We start from the raw sequence: 23,381 nt of genomic DNA, 5'->3' as shown, positions 1-23,381 counted from the left end.
CACATCTGTGGGCGGGCGTCAGAGTCCGCAGCCAGTGGCCAGTGTCCCCGGCGTGAGAGGCGGCTGGCTCAGGCTACGGCTGAGGGAGTGCATCGAGCATGGCCACGCCAAAGCAGCTCTCTCTTCAAATCACAGGGCACGTTCACTCTGGGCAGGGGCAGAGACTGCGGCTAGTGCCCAACGTCCCTGGCGTGAGTGGCGGCCGCCTCAGCCTATGGCTGAGGGAGCACATCGAGCGTGGTCGCCCCAAATTAGCTTTATAATATAGATATATATATACATGTACATTAAAATTCAATTAAAATGTCAATCAATATAAAATCATACTACGTAAACGTAACTTATATTAAAAGATGGCGAATCTTCTGATCTTGACTGTCCTCTCTGAGAAAGGAACCAAAGAAGGTCAGATCCTCCACCCTCAACTAAGCTGGGCTGCCTGCGCAGAAAAGAAGAGCCGAACAAGCGAGCCTTGTTTGATGGGCGGGGCTGAGGCCAGGAGGAGGGCTCATCAAAAGTTTACATTCCACACTTTTTGTGGTTGCTCTGCCGCATCAGGCGCCTCTTTTCCAGACCCTCCCCTCACCCCAGAGCCGGGAATGGCAGGAAAGAGCCTGTTCTTCCATGACCAGAGCTCGGCCAGGGCCAACGCATCGCGCCCCCCCCCCCAGCTGTGTTGTTCCTCAGCACCCTGTAGGCTTTCACACCTCCTTACTGGTAATGAACTTGCAGGGGGAGGAATTCTTCACACTGAAGGCTGGGGATGGAAGAAGGCGTGCTGCAGATGAAAGGTCATTGTCCACCTTCCCACTTCTTCTCTCTCTCTCACATACACACACACACTGTAGTCGCTCTTGTGCAGCTGCACCTCAACTCACTTCTTGAAGACATGCAAGGGCGGGCAAGGGAGGCTCCAGCCCAGAAATTCTTACACACAAGGCAACCAGCGCTGCCTCGACATGGTGGGTGTGCTGTTGCCTCAGTGCCCCTTGGTTAAGCTCCGATGGAGCGGGACAAGGCACAAGGGTGGAGGACACCAAGAGGGACTGGGATGTGTTACATCTAGCTTGGCGCAACTTCACCCACCCTCCGCCAGACCTGCTTCGCCTGTCAGTTACTGGGAGTTGGGGGAGCACAGGGAGGAGCCCTGCGATCAACGGAGGGATGCGGTGGGGCGGCTGGGGGAAGCGGCACCAGGAAGGGAGCGACGGCCCGACCTGAGCAGCGCAGACTGTGGGGGCCCAGTGAAGTGCGGGCAGCAGGAAGTGAGGAGGCAGGACAGGCTGACAAGCAGACAGGGGAGATGCCGAGAGGCGCAGGAGCCTGTTCTGCAGCAAGTCAAGGGGCTGCTCGAGAAGAGACAGGGCCAGACCCGGGGGGGGGGGCAGGGGACGGCATGCCTTCCATCACTGCCAGAGCGCTGCTCCAGCCCGCTCCAACTCGAAATGAGCTCTGAGTATAAGGCTTTGCTCTCCTGTTGGCTTTATTTTAATCCTAAAAATCAAAGTTCAAAGATTATTTTATTTTAATGTTTTCTTGTTGTTGTGAGAGGAGGGTATAAAAGAACCAGACTACAAGCAGTCCTCATCTCAGTTTTTGTGACCTATCAGTTTGAACTTCTAGGTTTTAATGTGCATGATCGCACCACTCATTTAGCAGTAAGCTGTTCTCCAGGGATCACTTGTAGAAAAACAAGACATTGAGTCCATAATTAAAATAATCTCTTCCCAGGCAGATGCTTCAGTTGGCTGTGTTATCATATGCTGCAAATGGCATCTTGAGGCTCATGAAATGAGCAGCAAATGGCTTTCGAGATGAGGGATGGTAATTTTTCATCTAAATTCGATTCACGGATGTACAAGTACTGTGTTACCCAATTTGGTAGGAAGCCAACATAACTACTGGAGTTGCTGGACTATGCATGGCAGTAACCAAAATGAAAGTGCTAGCTTTTACCCATAGTCAGAAAAGCTCTCATACTAACCATCTCTGCACTCAGGAAATATGCATGATCTTCCTAGAATAGGAGCAGACTTAATGCCTGCATTTTTAACTTGCCACCAGAACCCTCTCTTAATTTGAGGACACTGAAATTACTGTTCAAGTTATTCTGGTAACCACTTCAACTGTTCTGCAAAAGCCAGTCAACCCTCTATGTGGTATCACATGGAAATGTTTACCATGTTTTATCTTCTATATAACAGTTTGGGGCATTGAAGACACTGTTCTTTGGAATGCAAGGTTCTGCTAAGTAATCTGTTTAGAACATTCCATAATCCTTTCCATAAGCACTAATGTTGGGTGAAATTTAGGAAGCACATTTTTAGTATAAACTGAAGGTTGCGCGCAGTCAAAATCTGATCTCAAATTAGATGCTGTTTAGTATTCCCAGCTGCTTGCCTGTCTGATAGCTCTGATGTGGTCAGGAACACTGTGCTCTGTATTGCCATCTGCATTTCAGTGCATCTTTTTAAAAAAACTTTTTTCTTTAACCTTTATAGTTGCCAAATGTAAAGGAGGTACTTCATAGCTGCACAGGGGTAATGGGATGGGATGGCTCTGAAGCAGGACAGGAAGATGAAATTGTGGGCAAGGCCAGTGATCAAAAAGAAGCCTCTTACATAAGATCTTGGTAAAAGAAATTGCACGCTAGGGCTTGCCTGGTCCTCTAAATGGGCATTTGAAAAGCAAAAAACAAAAACCCTCACAGAAAGGGATGCCAGCTCTGGATTGGAAAATTCCTGGAGATTCCGGGGTAGAGCCGGGGAGGGACCTCAGTGGGTATAATGACATAACGTTCAGCCTCCAAAGCAGCCATTTTCTCCTGGCAACCTGGTCTCTGTAGTCTGGAGATCAGCTGTGATTCCAGAAGATCTCCAGGCCCTGTCTGGAGGTTGGCAACCTTGCTCACAGGATCACTGTGACGATTAAATGGAGTAGATGAGAACAATGTAAATGAAGTAAATAAAATGAATAAGTGTTACTACTCATATGCTGCTAGGCGTTGGGGTTGTCAACTTTTTATTTCTTTATGTTACTTATAGCCAGTGTTCCCTCAAAGCTGAGTTAGTGTGAGCTAGCTCACAGTTTTTTAGCCTCTGACTCACAGATTTTTGTCTTCGCTCAGGAAGGATGGCTCCAGAGCAGACTGATTTATGCAGTAGCCAAATTGCTTGCTCACAACTTTAATACCAATAGCTCACAAAGGCCCCTGCCACACGGCAGGGAAAAAGCCGCCAAAAAGCGTGGCTTTTAAAAGCCGCGCCAAAGTTGAAACGGCGCGGCAGGATCCCACGGATCCCCTGGCCGCGCCACCTTTTCTCCCCAGCACGATCAGACGCCGGGGAGAAAACACGGCCCTGACGGGGAGCCTGCCGAACTGTGCATGTCCGAGCATGCGCAGTTCGGCTAGGCGCCAGGGATGCGCCGGAGCAAGGACGCGCCGGCGATCAAACGGCCCGGCTTGCCGCGCAGCTTCCCGATGAACCACCAAGGTAGGTGGTTGCAAGTTGGGGCGGATTTTCGCGGGGAAGGGCCAGTTCGGGGACGGAAGCACGACGCTTCCCAGATGTTATCGTGTGATCGCGCCGGTTTGCTCCGCCCCCGAACTGTCCCGCTCCCGGCCCAAATCGCCTAGTGTGAACAGGACCAAAGTAGAATTTTTGCTTACAAGACTCCATAGCTTAGAGGGAACATTGCTTATAGCCTGTCTTTCTTGCTGAGCCTCAAGATGAATTACACAGTATAAAGCAATACAATTAAATAGCATAAATAAATAAATAAATGTGTTACCAACAGCCACACCTAAGGTTAGACTAGAGATGTAGCAAGACATTTGGGGTTGGGGTGAAGAACCCTGGCCCCAACCTGGTGGAATGCTCTACCCAATGAAATCCGGGCCCTGTGAGAGTTGAAGCAATTTTGCAGGGCCTGCAAGATAAAGCTGTTCCACCAGGCACATGGTCAAGGATGAGTGACAGCTTCCCACCTTGGACCATCTCCTGAACTGCCCTTTACTGTGCCATCTAGCGAGGAATTAATATTACGACAGTTGTGACTGCTGAGTGCTGATTTTAAGTTCAGTCTTATTTAATTGTGATGTTGATTTCAAATGTTGTGACCCGCCCTGAGCCCTACTTTGTAGGAAAGGGTGGCCTATAAGTCCAATTTATAAATAAGTATAAATAAATAAATCTTGGGTGTTTGCTCTACTCTTTATTCATGTGAAATTACTAGTACTTCAAGGTCATGGTATACATATATCCAACAGCCATTATCCTTTGAAATGGATTTATAAAGACATCAGTCACACTCTCTATGCATTTGTGCAGCTGCAGACTAAATGTATGCTTTGCCTGACAAAATGTTCACCATACATCAATAATGTATAGACTAAATAATGTTAAGACATCACTTTTCTATAACTAAAATGCCAATACATAGATCTAAGCAGGTGCTATTTCTACGTAGTGTGCATCGTATGGGGCAACCATAGTAGGTTCTCGTGTGAAGGCACTGAGATGTGTCCGTGCTGGGTTGCAGTTGAAATTACAATTATTATGTTGTTGTTTTACATGCATAGAATTGTATCAACATATCTGAATTCATGGTGATCAGAAAGCACCATCAAATGTTAGCATACCAGGGTTGCAGCTGTATAGCCAATTAAGGCCACTGCATAGCATGGCACTGAAATAGCAGTTACTGGGATGAGAACTCAGTTATGTGCCTGCTGTGCTGGCACTATGTCCTGGATTGTCTTGCAGTAATATAGCAGAGGAATGTCAGCAATGTTAATATTTTGCTAGTATAACCAATTCTGTACCCAACACACACACACATACACACCCTGCATAGCAGTTCATAAGAATGGGCTGCAATTGTTTTGTGTGTGTTTTTTTTTTTAAGTGGTCCAGGAATTTCAAATTCATATTCACAGCACAATCCCTTTAAGCATGTGTAAAACTGCATTATTCATTGGAACATATTTTTGTTGTGATCTTATTTTTGCTCTAAGGTAGGGTTATCAACCATCCTTTGTGACACTTGTCTGCCACAGTAACCAGCATCACAACTAAAGCAACTTGCAGGTATACTCTTAGAAACTTGGACCCCCCAGTAAGGTAGCAGAGGACATGAGATAAGCAGATGCTGTCTTGGTCTTCAAAAAGAAGAAAAGAAGTAAACATATGCAAAGTTCTGCCTTTAAGCGAAAAGAATCAAATACACAAGTGTAGGATGAGGGGGGTAACTGGCTTGGCAGTAGTACATGTAAAAAGAATCCGGGGATAGCAGTCAACCACAAACTGAATATGAGTTGACAGTGTGAAGCAGCTGCAAAAAAAAGGAGACTGCTGCAGTACTAGAAGCACAATATCTAAGACACAAGAAGTAATGGGTTGGATGCAGATGATATTTTCCATCACTGGAACAGACGTTTCCTGACTCCACCTTCCCAGAACAGCCCACTGATCTCCACAAAATGCCACTTTTGGGGAATAGGGGACTCTGAGGAATGACATGAAGGGAGTCTGCAGCTGGAAGAGGAAATTGAAAGAACTTGCCCATTTAGACTGGATCCAACCCAAAATGTTCACTGTATTCCACACTAGTCATACTCATCTGGAGTACTGTGTCCAGTTATAGGCACCACATTTTAAGAAATGTGTTGGCAAATTTGAATTAGTTCAGTGGAGGGCAATGAAGATGGTTGGGGGTCTGTAGGGCAAGTTCTACAAGGAAAGGTTGAATGTACTGGGCATACTCATCCTGGCGAAGAGAAGACTGAGGGGAAATATGATCTTGTTCTCTGAATTCCTGAAGGGCTTTCACCTGAGAGAGAGCAAAGGCCTGCTTGCTGCTGCTCCAGAGAGCAGGACTTGATCCAATAGGCTTAAGGAGGGTAGAGTTCAGTTGAACATTAGGAGACATTTCCTAACAGTAAGAACAGTTCAGCAATGGAACCAATTACCCAAGGTAGGTTGGCTCTTCTTTGCTGGAGATTTTCAAGCGAGGAAGTAGCTCTGGACCTCTGGCATGGAGTAGGGAGGGGATTTGGACTAGATTAATTACAAGGCCCCTTCCAGCTCTATGATACCAGCCAGGCTTCAGGGACTTGCCCTTCCAAGTGTGGGTTCTCTCCCCTGATCATACTATGGAGATAGCATTTTTTTAAAGCAAAAGTTGTCAACCCTACTCTTAGAAACATGTTTAAACATCTAAATGTATACTCAGTGACATACATGAGACATATTTTGTATTCTGAAATTTTTTAGAACTGAATGGGTGCTTCGTTGAATGACAAAAAGGGTTGTGCCTATGGTGATCTGAAATCCTGTGCAGAAATAACCCTAACATTATAGTTCAGGAAAAAGAAATAAGTGTCAAGACAGGCATGCTATTGTCACTGATTGATGATGTTATTTTTGATTTTTTTGAATTGAAAGACAATAAATGTGTGGCGGCACAAACCCAATACTGGGGACAATGTTCTAGGTAAAGAAAGAAAATTCCAGCTGGACAAAAAGATCAGATGAATGTATCTGAGAACCCAGTTTTCAACAAGCTATGCTAATTGAAATTGTTCTTGGTCCCTTCTCATGAGAAAAAGAGTGTTGCACTTACCTGTAACTGTTGTTCATTGAGTTGCCTCTGTGCAGGCACACATGGGAGTTGAGCACGTGCACAGACCAGCCATGGGGAAGACTTCTTAGCTTCTCTAGCCCTAGCAACAGAGCAGGAGGAGCTCCTCTCTACACAGCAGATAGAGGCTGTTTTCCACCTAATGGGCACATGGTCCAAGGGAGGAGCTTCCCTTTTCCCTCAGTTCTCCTGAGCCACTGAGATGAACCTCAGAAATTTAACAGTAATTAGCTCACAGTGGGGTAGGAGGGAGGGATGTGAGCCGGCACAGAGACAACTCGATGAACAACAGTTACAGGTAAGTACAACACTTTTTCATCGTCCTTGTTCTATGCAGTCCTGCACAGGAGACTAGCAAGCTGACTCACCAGGATATGGGGTGAGCGAATCATGGCCAAGTTGAATGTAAGACTGCTGTTCCCACTGACTTCTCTTTTTGTGTGTGTTGATGTCCACAGAATAGTGTCTGATGGAAGTATCTGCAGATGACCTTAAAAACAGCCAATGGGATGCCTCACTGGAAGGCAGCAGAAGCAGCCTGTGCCATTGTGGAGGGTGCCTTAACTGGAGAACATGGTACAGTTGCTTGTCCATAAGACCTTCTGGATACAGTCTGGGATGAGGGTGTTCTTCCCTTAGAGGGCCCAGCAAAGCAAACAAACAATTGTGAGACGTTTCTGGACTTGCTATTTTCAGATAAAACAATAAAGCATGTTTTACATCTAATGTGTGTAGTTGTCTTTCAGCTGTGGAGGATGGAGGAGGCAGGCAGAAAATGGGGAGAGAAATATTCTAACTCAAGTAAAATTTAGAAACTACCTTGGGCAGGAAAACTACCTTATGGTCATGAAATTTAATGAACAGGTGTTCAGCTCTAAGTGCTGTTATTTCTCCCACCAGTCTGGCTGACGTGATGGCTACTAGAAAGGAAACTCTGAATGAGAGATTATCCAAGGAGCATGTGTCTAGAGGTTTGAAGGGAGGCTGCATTAACTAAGCTAAAACCAGTGACAAAAACCACCAGGGAATAATGGAAATCCTCAGAGGATGAAGGCTGTTTAGGCCCTTGAGGAACTTTTTGGAAGAGTCGTGTGAAAAAAATGACTATCCCTCTATTATGGAATAAAAGGCAGAAAGGAATGGAAAACGTAGAACAGAGTATGCCTCCAAATTAGTTGAAAGGCATCTCCCAGAGAAAGTGGGTCTAGGCCAGCCCTCAAACAAAAAAGGGGAGCTTTGGTACTGAGAATAATGGACACAGAGAGGCAGTTCGATCTAGCCAGATAGATGGGTTGGAACCTGGAGTGGTATCTAGGCTTGTAAGACGAAGTAGAGCCTTGAGTGATCCCAAAGGAGGAGACAGTTTGTTGGTTCTTCTTAATCTATTGTATGAACTCATCAATTCTGATAGAGAACAATGACGATCCTTCATAGAGTAAATCCTCCACTCTGGATCTTGTGTCAGGAGGGAGAGCAGTCAAGTGGAGCCAGGCATGTCTCCGTAAAACTACTGATGAAGCCATAGCGTGAACCGACGCATCAGAACCATGCCTGCCAGTGTTTATTTGTTGCTTTGACCTGAATCACTTCAACTAGAGATTTCTTTTCTTTGGGCAGCTGATCGAGAAAAGGTGAAGTCGAATGAGGAACGTGTTCCACAAGGGCAGATGATTTAGCTGCTGGATCTATGGAACCTGATAAAGTTCTCTCCCACAAGGTGGTTTTTAGGTGTGAAGCACGGTCTGCCCAAACCTTGGGAGTGAATTGTTGGCAGATCTTACAGGCGACCACATTACGGTTTTCCCCAAAACATAAAAGGCATAGAGAGTGTTCGTCTGTGTGACTCATTTTGAAGAAGGACTTTTGAAACATTCTTCAAACTTGTCGAGAAAAGACAGAAGGGATCAAAGTACAGGAGCAAAGCTAGAATGTTCTTTACAGAGCGGCAGCAAAGAACAAATTGAAGGAAAGGGGGAGCTCATCCCCTGGAACATGTGACCATTTGGGTGGGAAAACAGCCTCTGTTAGCTCTGTTGGAGAGGGGCTCCCCCTGCTCTGTTGCTAGGACGAGAGAAGCTAAGAAATCTACCCAGTGGCTGCCCTGTATGCGTGCGCAGTTCCACGTGGGAATGTACGGAACAGTGATGATGAACATGCCAAGATCCTACACAGAAACAGTCACATAGTCTTCCAAGTAGCCACACAAGGCTAGTAAAACCAACCTCTAGCAATTGTTCATAATTAACACATTTGAACTGAAGGTGAAGAAAGAAATTTCACCACAAGTTTTACTTGGCACTATGTCATTCAGAGAAATATTTTCTCCCCTTTTTATGACTACTGGAAGAATGCAACAGCTATAGACATCTTTGCAGTCTGAATGACTTTTTGGCAGCTATTGCATTTATAGCTTTTGAAACAAACACAGCCACTTTTACTGGCTGCAATCAATGTGTGATTGTTATCCAGAATGTTTGGCTCTACATATCCTGAAATGGGTCATGCAGCACAGAGTATTGAGTTTTTTCTTACACAGCAGCCATTTAAATCAACTGGTCCATTCACCACTGATCTAGAGGAACTCAGAAATATGCTATTTAATAAAGGGCTATAAAAACTTGGAAGATGCCAGTTCTCCTACTTCTGTATAGCCCTCGTTTACCACCAGAGGTCATTTCGGGGGGGATCGCGGGGGAACGCAGTTCCCCCGGGTGAGGTGGGGGCGGGGCACACGACGAAGCCCCGCCTCCTGCTTCCAGCCGCCCCGCTTCCGGCCCTCATTCAGGCAGGAGGAGGCAGGAGAAGAGGGAGGGTAAGTTGCTTCCTCCCCGCCTCTCCCCACCCCTGCCTGCCTGGGGCCAGGGAGGGCCTTCGGGGGGCTTCCTCGCACTCCCGCCAGCCTTGCAGGTCCACCACCGGGCCCCTGATGTCAGGGTGTGTGGCATATGCTAATGAGTTATGCTAATGAGTTCCCCTAGCTCTTTTTCTACGAAACGACCCCTGTTTACCACTATGATCATGACTTTGGCATTAGAAGTTTACATTATTATAATGCTTTTATCCACAGGACAATTCCACTTCACCCCTTTACTTAAAGACTTGGATTTGCTAAATGTGCAAGTTCAGGTGTCATGGCTACTGTTGGATACAAATGATTGTGTCACACTCTCAGTGGCAAAATTCTAAGTGCAATAATCAAATATAAGAGAAATAATACTGACTAATGACTTAAAAAAAAATTGGTTCTAATTTCTGTTTAAGGTGATAGCATTACTAGACAGATAGCGTGGACTCTATGGCATTGTACTCCACTGAGGTTCCTGTCCTCCTGTCCTCCCCAGGCTCTGCCCCGAAATCTACAGGAATTTCCCAACCTAAAGTGGTGTAAACTGTTGGGTGTATGTGTGTGAGAGAGGGAGAAGGAAGGAAGGAGTTTCTTCTTTTTTTAAATTCTCTCTCTCTCTCTCTCTCTCTCTCTCTCTCTCTCTCTCTCTCTCTGTGTGTGTGTGTGTGTGTGTGTGTGTGTGTGTGTGAGAAAGAGAGAGAGAGAGATAATGAATTCCCTTCTTGGGCTTGCCCCATTATATGCCAGTGTAAACTACTTTTGTAGGTTTTGTTGTTTCATCTTCATCGTAGGATGTCATGGTGCAGACCTGGATTGAATTTTTGATGTTTACAGTGTAATACTGATAGTGGCATTATATTAGAAAGTGGTTTGGGGTGCTTCCCAGAGAGGACTGACACTACTTCTGGAAAACACCACCTGGCCATTGCTCTGAAATGCTTAATTCTAACACTATATTCTCTGCAGTTCTGATAGTTACTGATCTTCTCAATGAAGGACTCCAAAGTTCTCGAAAGAATTCCAGAGATCCCCAAAACAAAGTTTAAAATCCCCCTTAAGATTCTGGAGAAAAATCTCTATTCACTAGGGATGGGCATGAACTGGCTCATGAATTAAAGTTCATGATGAATTTTGGGCAGTTTGTGGTTTACAAAGTGAAGTTCATGGCAGGTCATGAACATTCCATAAACTTTCAAGTTGTTTGTGGCAGTTCATGAATGGATACATTTCCAGACAGACTGTCTCTGCTCAATCTAAACGTTTACCAAACTTCAAAGCAACAGGGGGCCAGAACTTGGAGGGCATGTAGAGAAGCATCTGGGGGAGGTCCCCTGAAACTTTTATGTCTCTAGCTTGCACAGGATCCATTCTGAACACTCCTGAACCTCCTGAACCTGCGCCTGACTTTTTCCTAGAAAGCACTTTCCTGGGGGCACCTTCATGGGGGGCTGTGACTCAGATCCTGTAAATCTTTACCAAACTTGAAGGGCAGGTAAAGGAGAGTCCGCCAGCAATCCCCTGTGAGTTTGGTGTCTCTAGCATGCTGGGAGGACTTTCTACTGTGTCACGAACCTCATGAACTGAACCAGTTCATTTGGTGGCTAAACGTTTGTGATGGTTCAAGGTTCATGAGCCAGGCACTCCATGAAGCAAAAACTGAACCACTTTTTCCTGGTTCGTGCCCATTCCTACTATTCACCTTTGCTGTGCGCTCCTCTGTAGACAACCAAAAAAGCTAAAAAGAATATGTAGTGCAAATAACATGATACATCACGGACAAAATCTATTTGCTATATTCCCAATGCAGGATGTTAAACATAATTTCATACATCACAAGTGGAGTCAACTTTAGTGACTAATTAAAAACTACAAACATTCTGAAAATACCGGATGAAATTTCCTGTTAGACAGATACATTTGTTACTGGAAATGGAAAATTCCTCCATGATATAGTTATCACACTATATCTGTGAGTTCAGACTGGCAGTTAGAAGCGGGAGGGAGTCGTTGCAAAAAAGAGCCAGAACAAACTGTTCCGGGTTTTCCCGGTCACCCTGCGCGGACTGATGCAGGAGCATACTGGGAGGAGGTGCGAGGGAGCGTTCACACTGTTGGCCCGGAGGCGTGGCTGTAAGTGGCGTTTTCCTCACGGCAGACGCCTAGGCGCATGGGCGCCTAGGCACAGTGGCAAATAGGGCAGGATTTGACCGCTGTGGGTCATAGGCACATCCGGCGACATCACTACCCTCTCTTCAAGGCAATCACCTGCACCTTCCTGGTGCCAGAGTGAGGCTAGGAGGTCAGTCAGCATGAACAGCCAGCGCATGTTATTAATGTGGGCTGTTCCCAGCTTTTAGCAGTTAGCGTTCACACTTCCAGGAAGCGGAATGAAGCAGGGTAAACAGGCTCTCCAGGGTTTGCTACCACTTTCACCAGGTATCTTTTAAACCCAGGAGGTAAGCGCTACAAGATGGGTTGAGTATGGGTGGGGAACGCCATACAGATGTGCCTGTGTGAACGGCCCCTTTAATCCATTTGTGAAATGTTCCTCACACACACCTATATCGGGGCAAACTGCCAGTCTGAACTCGGCCTCTCTGTAGTGAAATCATCAGGAGTATCAAGAACAGTTTGCTTTGGCAATTTAAGTCAGCTAAATCATTTCTGCAAACCAGTGAGTGAAGCACAGGGCTCTAACAATCCGAAATATAATAGCATGTATCTCTTTGGTTAAGGATCACTGGCAATTAAGCAATTCACTGCCAATGACAAGCAAATCTGAGCACAAAATACCAAATGTGAACAGCAATATTTAATCGAAAAGCACTAAGTATAGTTCTTTGTGTAGATTTTAACACTAATTTTGGGATATTGCTGAAAAAAGAACTCATTTCAGCAAGGACTAAGCAGTCATAGCTCCCAGCAGTCTGACTACCTTGCTATCAACTGTGAACATCATGCATGAACCTAAATGTTTGGGTTTCCCCATATTATGCATGGAAGAAAGGACTGTGTTCATGAACATTCAGCTACTTTCACTTGCTCTGAATTTTTGAAAACACAAAAGACATAACATGGTGAAGTAGAGTAACTCCTTTCCAGTGGAACAGATTTCATTTTTAAGCAAGTCAAATCAGTTCCTTGTGTACAATGATCTGCATAGCTATCTGAGGTATGCTAGATGGGGTTTTAGTATTCAGTGTTAGTCTTGAACACATATTGCTCACCATTATGCATTGTTTGGGTTTGATAATATGGGCAAAACTACATTACCCTGAGTGAGGGCTGCTCTTCCCCATTAGGGAAGAGGGGGTCATCAGGAACTGCCTTCGGATTTTCAGGTCCAGGGTGGGGAATGGTCATCACCTCCTCTGGGAACCTCTTAGGGTATGCTCCTCCCTGCAAGTTGTCAGGCTTCAGGGGTAGGCGCTCCTAAATGGCAACCAGTTTGCTGGGCGGCCGGTCACAAGCCAGACCAATGGCTCAAGACCGGTGCTGGGTGACCCACCTGAGTAAAGGGCAAGGAGGTTGGTCAAGGGAATGACACCTGCCTTGCCTGTTCCGTGCTCGCTTAGCTGGTCCCTTGCCGCAATGTTATGTTAAATAGTTAATAAAGTGGCCCTTAGTTACTCCAAACTGTTGTCTGTCTCATTATTCCGACTGGGGGGGGCAAGAGTCAATCCTCCTACCCGGTCAAGCAGAACAGAAGTCAACACCATCAGTCCTTCCCTGTTCCCTTCACAAACATTATCCCAGATCAGCCTGCTGTGGGTCATGCTTTGGAAAATAATGCACGCTGTCATGACATCAGGACATCTACTTCTACCAGGTGCTGCAGACTGAGCAGGAGGAGAGAACTAAATATGTGGTTGCTGTTTTGGGGTCCTTTCATACTGCCATCTTAGGCATCATTTCTCTGTCGGTACTTCATCTTCCTCTGAAGCGACGTGATGATTGGGATTTCAGATAGCTTGTTAAATTCATTTTTTAATTTTCCTCATAAAACACTTTTTCTGTTTCAGATACACCACGTTCTCCAAACTGGGGGTGAAGGGAGAAGAGCCAGCAGGATCGATGCAGCTGCTGCCAGCCAAGCTGCAGGCTTTTGCTCTCCTTTGGGCCGTTCATGGTTGGGGAAAGAATACCCATGAGCAATGTTCCCTCTAAGCTGTGGAGCCTTGTGAGCAAAAATTCTACTTTGTGAGCTACTGGCATTAAAGCTGTGAGCGAGCGATTTGGCTACTGCATAAATTAGTTTGTTCTGGAGCCATCCTCCCTGAGCTGAGACAAAAATGTGTGAGCTGGAGGCTAAAAAACTGTGAGCTAGCTCACACTAACTCAGCTTAGAGGGAACACTGCCCATGAGAGGTCTAGAGTGGGTGTTCCTGTTCACCCAACTATGCCCTTGAGCACCCCAGCTGGTTACCTCCCTCCAACTGCCTCCAGTGCTGAACATGGCTGTTTAAAGGCACACTCACTCTTTCTCTCTCCTTCCTCGCCATTCCTGCTACCTCTGCTGCATGTAAGGCAGAGCAATGGAGAATGAAAGCTGAGACCAAGCTAGCTGCTGCCATGGGGCTCCTGTTTGAGTTCATTATAAAGAATAAATATTAAATAAATGATTAAACAAATACAAAGATTACATCAGTATATCAATATTAAGGAACTTTTTAGGAGAAAAGCTGGAATGGGAATCACCATATAAAATGGCGGCAAAAATGTGGGCAGCCTATTTTGAAAAGAGGCATACCTTTCAGATTACAAACAAAAGCAATACGGCTGCATATCATGAAGAAATATCAGATCAAATGTGGTTTGAGAAACCATGGGAAAAGTACGGAGGAAAGTAGAAGAAAAGTGAATGGGCAACAAAGCTGTACGAAAGCTTTTAAACGATTTGTTCTAGTTCACATCCCAAAACAGAACAAAAAGCCCACTGAAAAAGCACTTTGGTAGCAATTAGTCTTATTCATTTCCAAGGCACCCTTCCCTTATTATTATCTTAGCAAAATGGCAAGAAATAGGAGTGTCTTTAGCTCATGTCTGGCCAATGTAAAATAAATGCTCCTTCAGACTATCAGAGGATTAACAGAAAGGTCAGAAAGGCACAGCACAGACATGACCTACAATCATTTTTCAGCTGAAAGACACTTTATTTAATGTTGCTGAGCTCAAGCTGAACATTAAAAACATGGTTCTTAGCTAATGAGGCACATTACCACATTTAGAATGAATTTAATCTCTGAATAAATGCCACTGCTTGGAGGTCTTTTCATTTTAACCATTCGCACACATACTTCCTAATCTTTGCTTTTCTAAACAAGCAGGACCTGTGATGCGATCCAGTGTAGGACAGTGATTCGGTGTTAGACAACTTATATCTGGTAGGCCTGAAGGTCAGTTCAGCAGCTTCTGTTCAGTTCTCAAAGAATAAACATGAGCAATACAGACTAACAAAGACTAATTAGCAACCCTGTGATTTGTGTCAGCTGAGAGGTTAGAAATGAATGAAGAAGGAACTCTTTCTTCTTTCCTTATCTATTGAGTCATGCTCATCCTAGTTAAGAAGGAAAACTACTCCCCAAGCCTCACTCATAAACACATCTCTTGCCTTTTTTTAAAATACTATTCCACTCTTAAGTGAACTTTATTCACATAGTATGAACCTCAATGTTTTCTGTTTTCCATGTTGTATTAAGGACTGCAAGAAGGCTTTCCTTCAAAAGCCACTTACATTGCATGAGATTCAGGTGGGTAGCTGTGTTGGTCTGAAGCAAAAGAACAAAGTTTGAGTCCAGTGGCAGTTTAATTCGGGGTATACATTTACGTGTGCATGCACCCTTCATCAGATATATTGAAACGGTTTTCCCTCAAGCCTTACATACAGGTGTGTGGGGGGGGGCGCTAATTGCCAGGAAGTGCTAGTTAGGGCCAAGATGCATAAGTAACCGGGTGATAAGTATAGCTGAGATTTTATCAAAGCTGTTATTGAGACCTGAGAACAACTGCTTTGACAACTGCTTTAATCCAATTTCAGCTATACTTATCGCCCAGTTACTTACGCATCTTGGCTGTAACTAGCCCTTCCTGGAAACTACGCCCCCCGTGCCATCTATACGTAAGGCTTCAGGAAAACTGTTTCAATGTATCTGAAGAAGTGTGCATGCACACGAAAACTTATACCCAGAATTAAACTTTGTTGGTCTTAAAGGTGCCACTGGACTCACACTTTGTTCTATTACATTGCATTCGTTCACCATTTATAGTGAAAATGGACACTGTTGTAAAATAGTCAAAACTGTTTAATACTCAGACTATCAATGGATCTTGCTCTATTGGAAAGAAGAGATGTCTTTGCTTTTAAAAACCTTTATTTCTAAGGGTAAAAGGTACACGGGATAACTACAAATAAACATAAAACTAACAGCTACATTGTCTAAGCTGTCTATAGTCAACACTAACACAGAGATAATGGAGAATCTGTCCTTCTCCTCGACCCCTAGAAAGGAAGTCACCTGAAACAAACAGCCAATCTGTATCACAATAGAAGCTACTTTTCCCCGGGCTAATTCCCCATTGGCTTACTGCCAGGTATCCCTTCCAGGTCAGTCTAAACAATAGCAATACTAGGCAAACAAGTTAACCCTATAATGACTGAATTGTCAGACCTTGTAAACACATGCATTTCCAACAGACACTACATTCAAACTTGTGCAATAAAACCCTGAGAGAAACTTACATTAAAGCAATTATGGACAGGTCCCCCATATCTCACAACACACATGAAGCTGCCTTATACTTTATCAGACCCCGGGTCCATCAAGGCCAGTGTTGTCTGCTCGGACTGGCAGTGGCTCTCCAGTGGCTCTGGCAGAGATCTTTCGCATCACCTACTCCATAGTCCTTTTAACTAGAAATGCTGGGGACTGAACCTGGGACATTCTGCAAGCAAAGCAGATGCTCTGCTTGTCCTGTTTTGAGCTTGTACTGGTAAGATTTCTAGTTCTGGGTTGGGAAATTCCTGGAGTTTGGAGGGCAGAGCCTAGGAGGGGCAGAGTTTGGGGAGAGGGAGAAGTTCAGCAAGGGTATGATGCCATAGAGTTCACTCTCTGAAGTTAATGTTTTCTCAGGGAACTGATCTCTATAGTCTGGAGATCAGTTGTGATTCTGGGGAAACTCCAGAGTGTACCTGGAAGTTGCCAACACTAGTTTGCAGTGAAGCACAAAACGCCATTACACAAAGATGGACCTAACCTATCAGCATCCCAGATTTTTTGCAGAGGGGGGATTCAGCAGGCAGATGTTACACCTTGGCTCCCAACTAAGTAAGCCTTTGTTAGCTTGTCAGCTGGTCAGCCTGTCACAGTTTCCAAGACCTCAGGCTGGCTGGTGAAAGGTCGATCCATTTCCTATTAGGGAGAGATGTTGTGAAGATCGAGGAAGTGTTCAGCTAGCAAGGACTTGTGTTCTTTCATCTTTCTGAGTTCTGTAGTTTGCCATGTGCATGTGGGTACAGAAATGAACTTACACATTTTGTACTTTGGGCTTTCAGAGACTTCCTGGATTATTTTCTCCATGAGCAACTGTTATAAGTTCACTCCACCATGTTGACCTTAAAAGGGTGGGCGAGAGATCTGCCCTTATCTCACATGAGCAGGCAGCCTCAAGAGGTGCAGTACTGACTGACCTGAGGCAGTCAGTATGATAAATTTCCCCAGGTGGCAGGGGAACTAATGAGGGTGTATCTGTAGGGTCCATGAGGCCTGGGGCACATACATGACACATAGCTGGGCCAGAGGAACACAGGGGTCTCTAACAAGATCCATTACAAAGACAGAAAGCTTTTGTATATTTTATATAATAAAACATATTATTTCCATTCTTTCTAGAGTAGGGAAAAGGGAGAGGAGCTCTGCTATAGCAGCAAAATACATTTTTTACAAGAAAAACTGATGCAGAACAAAAGAGGCCTCCCACCACTCCTCTGAAACACTGCAATTTTGGGCCAGATAATGATGATATACTCTGTTACCCCATTCATGAACAAGGCAGACTGGACACAGCACTTCCAGCTGTGCTGTAATTGTGATAGTTTCTTTGAAAATCACCTTAGAAACAAGGGTCTGCATGAATGGAGTTTTGTTTGTATAGCAAACACAGAAGTAAATATAGCCCATATTCTAGCGGTGCTGAGATGTGACTTGGGATTCCATTTAGCAAAGGGTGCACTAAATATCATTTAGCATGCAAAATCTATCAGAAACATTAAAAAGTATTCATAACTTTAAAAACAAATTAGTCAAAAGCAGAATATATCAGTATTTATTTATTTATTTTATTGCACTTCGATCCTGCCCTCTCCTGCAAGCAAGTTCAGGGAGACTAGAACAAAGTCTGAGTCTAGTGGCACCTTTAAGATCAGCAAAGCTTTATTCTGTATGCCACTGGACTTAAGCTTTGTTCCACGTGCATCTGATATTTTTATCTATTTATTTTTGGCATAAACTGACTTCCAAAAGATAGGATTGCTATCTATCTAGATTTGATGACACTTGGAGGCAGGACTTATTGTGCTTTATGCCAAGGCTTACAGTCTGGAAAGCATCAAAATAAAGCTGTCTGCTAATAAAACATGTAGGAGGAAGCATACATAAAAGACAAAGAAAGTAATTTATAGGGAGCCAAATCTTACAAATCTTACCTTGGGAATTCTTAGCCACCACCTCCCCACCCCCTGCTCACAAACGGCTCAGAAATTGAAGACTTCCTGGTTCCCAAAAGCCTGCCATTCGTTGTGACATCCAAATAGGACAAAACAAAAAACTGTAGTTTATGTAATAACCAGGATTTCAAAGCACAGCTTAATCTGGGGTTAAAATCCTGATATATAGACACTAAAACAACCACAGCTTGTCATAGCATTCCCAATATTGCCTTGATAAGTACTGGGAAATTTGGAGGGTGGTACCTGGGAAGGAAGGCAATGGCAAACCACCCCTGCTCATCTCTTGCCTTGAATACCCCATGATTGGAGTCACCATGAACTGGAAGCAACTCAACAGCACCTTCTTCTTCCCTGGGGAGGATGTAATAATATTACCAGGTGACTCTCTAGGCTGCCTCCCCTAGACTCTATGGTGTTTACCACAGAGACTAGGAGTAATTCCTGGAATGTCACTATGTGGAGGCCATGTTTTTCTCCTCTCTAAAAATTTTGGATATAGGATCAAGGTCATGTGAGCTGAAATCTTTGGTTCAAATCTCTGTTTAGCCATGAATGCATTTAGGAACCTTTGGAAAGACAATTATTCCTTGAATATGAGATAATCCTATACTGCAAAGGGTACTGATACTGCAAAGGGTACTGCAGGTTTATGTAAAGGACTGAAGGGTCCTAATGAAGGGGTTACTATTGCAGGAAGAAGATGTAGTAACTACTCAAAGTCTTTGCAGTCATTTGAACAGACCTTAAATGCCCTCCATGATATGCCCTCTGCTAGCAAGGTGAGTTTTCTACCACCACTGATTACAGAAACAGAATGCCGTATCTATAAAGGAATTTGTGCAGCAAAGAAAATCAAGTCAGAGACTCTTAGTGCAGTCTGAACATATAATTGAGGATTGGGCTAACAAACAGTCTTCTGTTTGGAATGGGATTTGATCACAAATTGTAATCAACACCACCAAACAAATTGTAAACAAACAAACAAAAAGGTTTGCTTTCTTTTCCAGTGTTCAAAATGGTCCTAAACTGGATCACTACTATTTTGCTTATGTACATTCTCTGACAGATGCCTCTGTCACCTTCCACCTTCCCCGTCTACTCACTCTGTCAGGGGAAAAAGACATATTAAACTGGAACATATTATTTTAATTTATTTATATTTATACCCCGCCCTCCCCGCGAGCGGGCTCAGGGCGGCTTACAAGGGAGCACTAGTGCTCACCCATAAAAACACAGTAAAATGGAATAAAACAGTAAAAGAATTTAAATCAACAAAGAACAAAGTGCTCAATAAGAACAGGATGGTCTCCATAGTTTGCAGGGGAATATCAGGCTGCTATTAAAGGTGGTATTGCCTATAGTTGGTCCATAGTCCGGTGCTTTCCTTGGTAAGCTCCATGCTGTTGTGGTGACTTGGGGGTGGAAGCAGCTGTATGACTTCCAGCCCTGCCCAGTTTGCCTGACTCTCAAACCCAAGCACGTCATGTTAATCAAGTGTTTTATACTGGATTACACTGTTCTTTCTGCATTCTTGCACTGCTGCTTGGAAATGTGGTTTTCTCCAGTAACTTCTGAACACAAAGACTACCACTGAATGGAGAATGCTGCCACCTGTACAGCTGCAAACAAGCATGTTTGTCCAGGGATGGTCTCTGGCCCAGGATTAGCCCAGCTGCTAGTGCTCGGCATGGACCCAATTTGGCTGCTGGAATGCCACTCCTGCAACTGCTGCCACCACCGCCCCCCGGAGCACCTGCAGGAGGGCTGTTGTGGGGGACCCTATGTGGAGGCCACTGAGGAATTCATGGCGAAGAAAGGGACTCCAGCAGCAATGGGTAAGGGCTGGCGTTGCTAATCCTCACCATGCAGACAGAGGGAGAAACCAGTGATGCCATTGGCTGACGCTGGCCTAGCAGAAACAGCACAGCCTGGGACAGGCCCCAGCCACCTCCAGTATGATCAAAAAGAAGCTTAGCAGCCAAGGAAGCCTCAGCATTGATCCCCACAGACCCAGTTAGGACAATCAGGAAGCCAGATCCAGATCAGGGCTGAGCCAGGGCAAACCAAGGTGGGCTGGAAGGGGCTTGCCAGCCTGGGCTGCCCCACAGAGATGGCCAATGGGGAGACAGACAGGAGGATGGCCAAGGGATGGTGGCAAACTGGGGAGGGGACCCAACCCAGCCTCTTCTCTGACTGGTCCAAGAGGGCTGATGGGGGATGGAACCAGGAAAAGGGGAGTGGGATGGATGAACTTTAAAAGGTCAACTCCCATAACAGGCCAAGGATGAGTGAAGGAGGTTGCTCCAGAGTCAGTGGGAAGCAACCATCCTGGGCAAAGTGAGAAATAAGGAGCTACAACCCCTTACCCTACCCATTCTGAGACCTGGAGAGGGCCCCTCCATCAAGAGGCAGGACGGCTGAGGGTAGATGGGCTGGGCTGCAGGGGGAGAAACCTTATACTGTTCTTGCTCTTCTGCCTGAGAACTGTACTTTAATGCCATAAGTCCTGAGTATGTATCAATGAAATGTGTTGAATGTTCAACACAGCGCATACACAAAAAACTTGAAATGTACCCCAAATTTACTTGGTTTAAAATGATTTGTCCACGATTCCTGGGGTGTATGTAAACCCAGCAAGCCAGTAAACTGTAAATGTCCACAAATAGTGGGAATCTGGCCAGCCACTATGTAGCATACCACCACAGCTGCTGTGCAAAACTATTCCAAATACGACACATTTTATAGGGCAAATAAATCACCACTGCAATTATATGAGTCGTTCAGTTCAAACAGAACCAACAATACAAAATAAGTACTATTTTCTGATGCCTTATTTGCAAAACTGAAGATATCCTAAACAGCATCATTTATCCGATAACATATACATAGTAATCATCAAAGAGTTTTTAAAAACAAAAACAAAGGTTCTCTAGCTTTGAAAAGTAGGACGAAACTGCAGACTGAATTCAGACATTTAGTCATACGTCGGCCCTGTTCATACGAGCCATTTTGGGCCGGGAGTGGGCCGGATTGGAAGCGCGGCAAACGGGAGCGATCCGACGCCAACATCTGCCTGGCGTTGCGCTCCCGTCTCCGATCCGGCCCTTCCCCCAATGATGCGCGGCAAAAATGAACCACCTACCTTTGGTGGTTCATCCGTTTGGGCCGCATCATCCTGTGCATGGGATCGGCGGCGCGTCTTTTCGCCGCCGCATCCCCGGCCCCCTGCTGTACTGCGCATGCTCGAGCATGCGCAGTTTGGCAGCCTCCCCCTCCCACTTGTATCTTCCTCCCCGGCATCTGATCGTGCCGGGGAGCAATGATGCATGGCTAACGGGATGGGATCCCGCCGCGGCGTTTCTTTTTTGGCGCGGCTTTTAAAAGCCGCGCTTTGCCCCGTTTTTTCCCTGCCGTGTGGCAGGGGCAGTCATAGGATAGTTAGGATGGTCTGTAAATTGGTCCACTCAGAACAGTGTGCCAGATGGAAGAAACAGTATCTTACCTGACGATAGATTCAGGTAGGGTAGCTGTGTTGGTCTGAAGCAGCAGAACAAAGTCTGAGTCCACTGGCACCTTTAAGACCAACAAAGTTTTATTCAGGTTATAAGCTTTCATGTACATGCACACTTCTTCAGATGCACACGAAAGCTTATACCTTGAATAAAACTTTGTTGGTCTTAAAGGTGCCACTGGACTCTAAATTTTGTTCAGTATCTTACCTGGTTCATTTCAGCCACCATGCTTAAACAAACTGTCACTGGGAAGCAATGGCAACATCCATAGATGCACTAGGTCAGACATTATTTCCTTCCCGTGGCTTCATATTAGAACTAATTTTGAGTGTCAGACCTGAGCCTAAAACTGTGCTAAAGTTATCAGAAAGTTATCAGAAGGCACTCTGTATAAGCCAAGAAAGTATCCTCCCCAAGTGTAACATTTTCTTTATTTTAAATACAGTTATTTTGCCTGGCAGCAATTGCTGATAACCCTAACTAAGGGAAAAGAAATCAAAGCAAAACAGGAAGGATAGGACTCCAGATTACTACGTGGGAGAAGTTCCATAAGAAAGTTCTCATCTGCCTTTTATTGTTGATAACTGACACTACACATAGGCAGAGAACCTGTCCCTCAAGTATATGATTGACAGGATAGGATGGTCTTTTTGCCTACTCAATCACTTTGGAGACAGGTGTGCAACATGTGATTTTATAGTGACCTGAGGAGTACTGGTTAAGCTACTTGTTTTATGGAGATCTCTGATTAGATCTCCCAACATGTTGTGTGATTTAAAGAGTTTTTTGTGGAGGTGGGACCAGCTCTGAATTTGATCAGACAGATGCTTGGGAAGGGGGGAGTTAATTCTTTCTTCCTGTACTATTTTCTGGACTAGTCTCAGAGAGAGAGAGAAGAGAATACAGGCAATTAAAATGATTATGAAATGCTAGATACATGCATCTGCACATAGCATTGTGTAGAGGACAGACAGTTCAGCCTTTCAGCAATTTGGATCAGATTGCCTTCTGATCTTTAGCAACTCTATGATTTCCTACTGAATTAAGGTCCTCAAAAATAATTCAGCACTGAGATCTACGAATGTTCACATTATTTCCATAGATTTGGATCCAAAAATATCCTATTGTTCATGGAGGAATCGTGTTCATGGAAGGAGTTTCCTCTTCGAGGAAGAACCCCTTCCATTCATGTTATCCTATTATGAATAGAAGAATTCTATTATAATCAGAATTGGTGGCTCCAATCCATAGGTGGTTCTTTCTGCAGATATGCCAGAGTGAAAGAACATCAGTTAGCAATATCAATAACAGCACCAGATACTTACATAAAATTCACACAGCCAGTTCCTGCTGGTGGGGCAATCCAAACAAAACTGAGATTTGTTGTCGGTAAATGGCTTACATGTGATGCAACCACACTGCACATGAACTGATTTCCAAACTGGTGATCAGACATTATTCCTATGAGGAGACATAAAATAAGAATGAAACATATTAGCATTTAAACACAAATGGGTTTTCCCCCAGAAGATTTAAAATCGTGTTAAGTAATGAATTTATAACAAGGGAGTCTAATCAATTGCGTGCCAACTAAAAAGGCAGGATACTATTATTTTTCAGACTTTTGGACTTGAGTACTCAGGTTAAAGGAGCTGCG

General features: G+C 44.6%; 1 protein-coding gene across 1 annotated transcript in view; it reads right to left on the bottom strand.

The window, feature by feature from the left end:
* Window positions 1–23,381, bottom strand: part of RELN (reelin) — a 585,476-nt gene that overhangs the window by 409,381 nt on the left and 152,714 nt on the right. Inside the window, exon 3 of the mRNA XM_015415052.1 lies at window positions 23,050–23,185. Within this exon, the coding sequence (XP_015270538.1) occupies window positions 23,050–23,185 (136 nt within the window). The remainder of the gene's footprint in view (window positions 1–23,049; window positions 23,186–23,381) is intronic.

Source organism: Gekko japonicus, unplaced genomic scaffold, assembly GCF_001447785.1.
Source record: "Gekko japonicus isolate JY-2015 unplaced genomic scaffold, Gekko_japonicus_V1.1 scaffold5, whole genome shotgun sequence".
Taxonomy (NCBI): domain Eukaryota; kingdom Metazoa; phylum Chordata; class Lepidosauria; order Squamata; family Gekkonidae; genus Gekko; species Gekko japonicus.
This window is presented reverse-complemented; position numbering and strand designations above follow the sequence as displayed.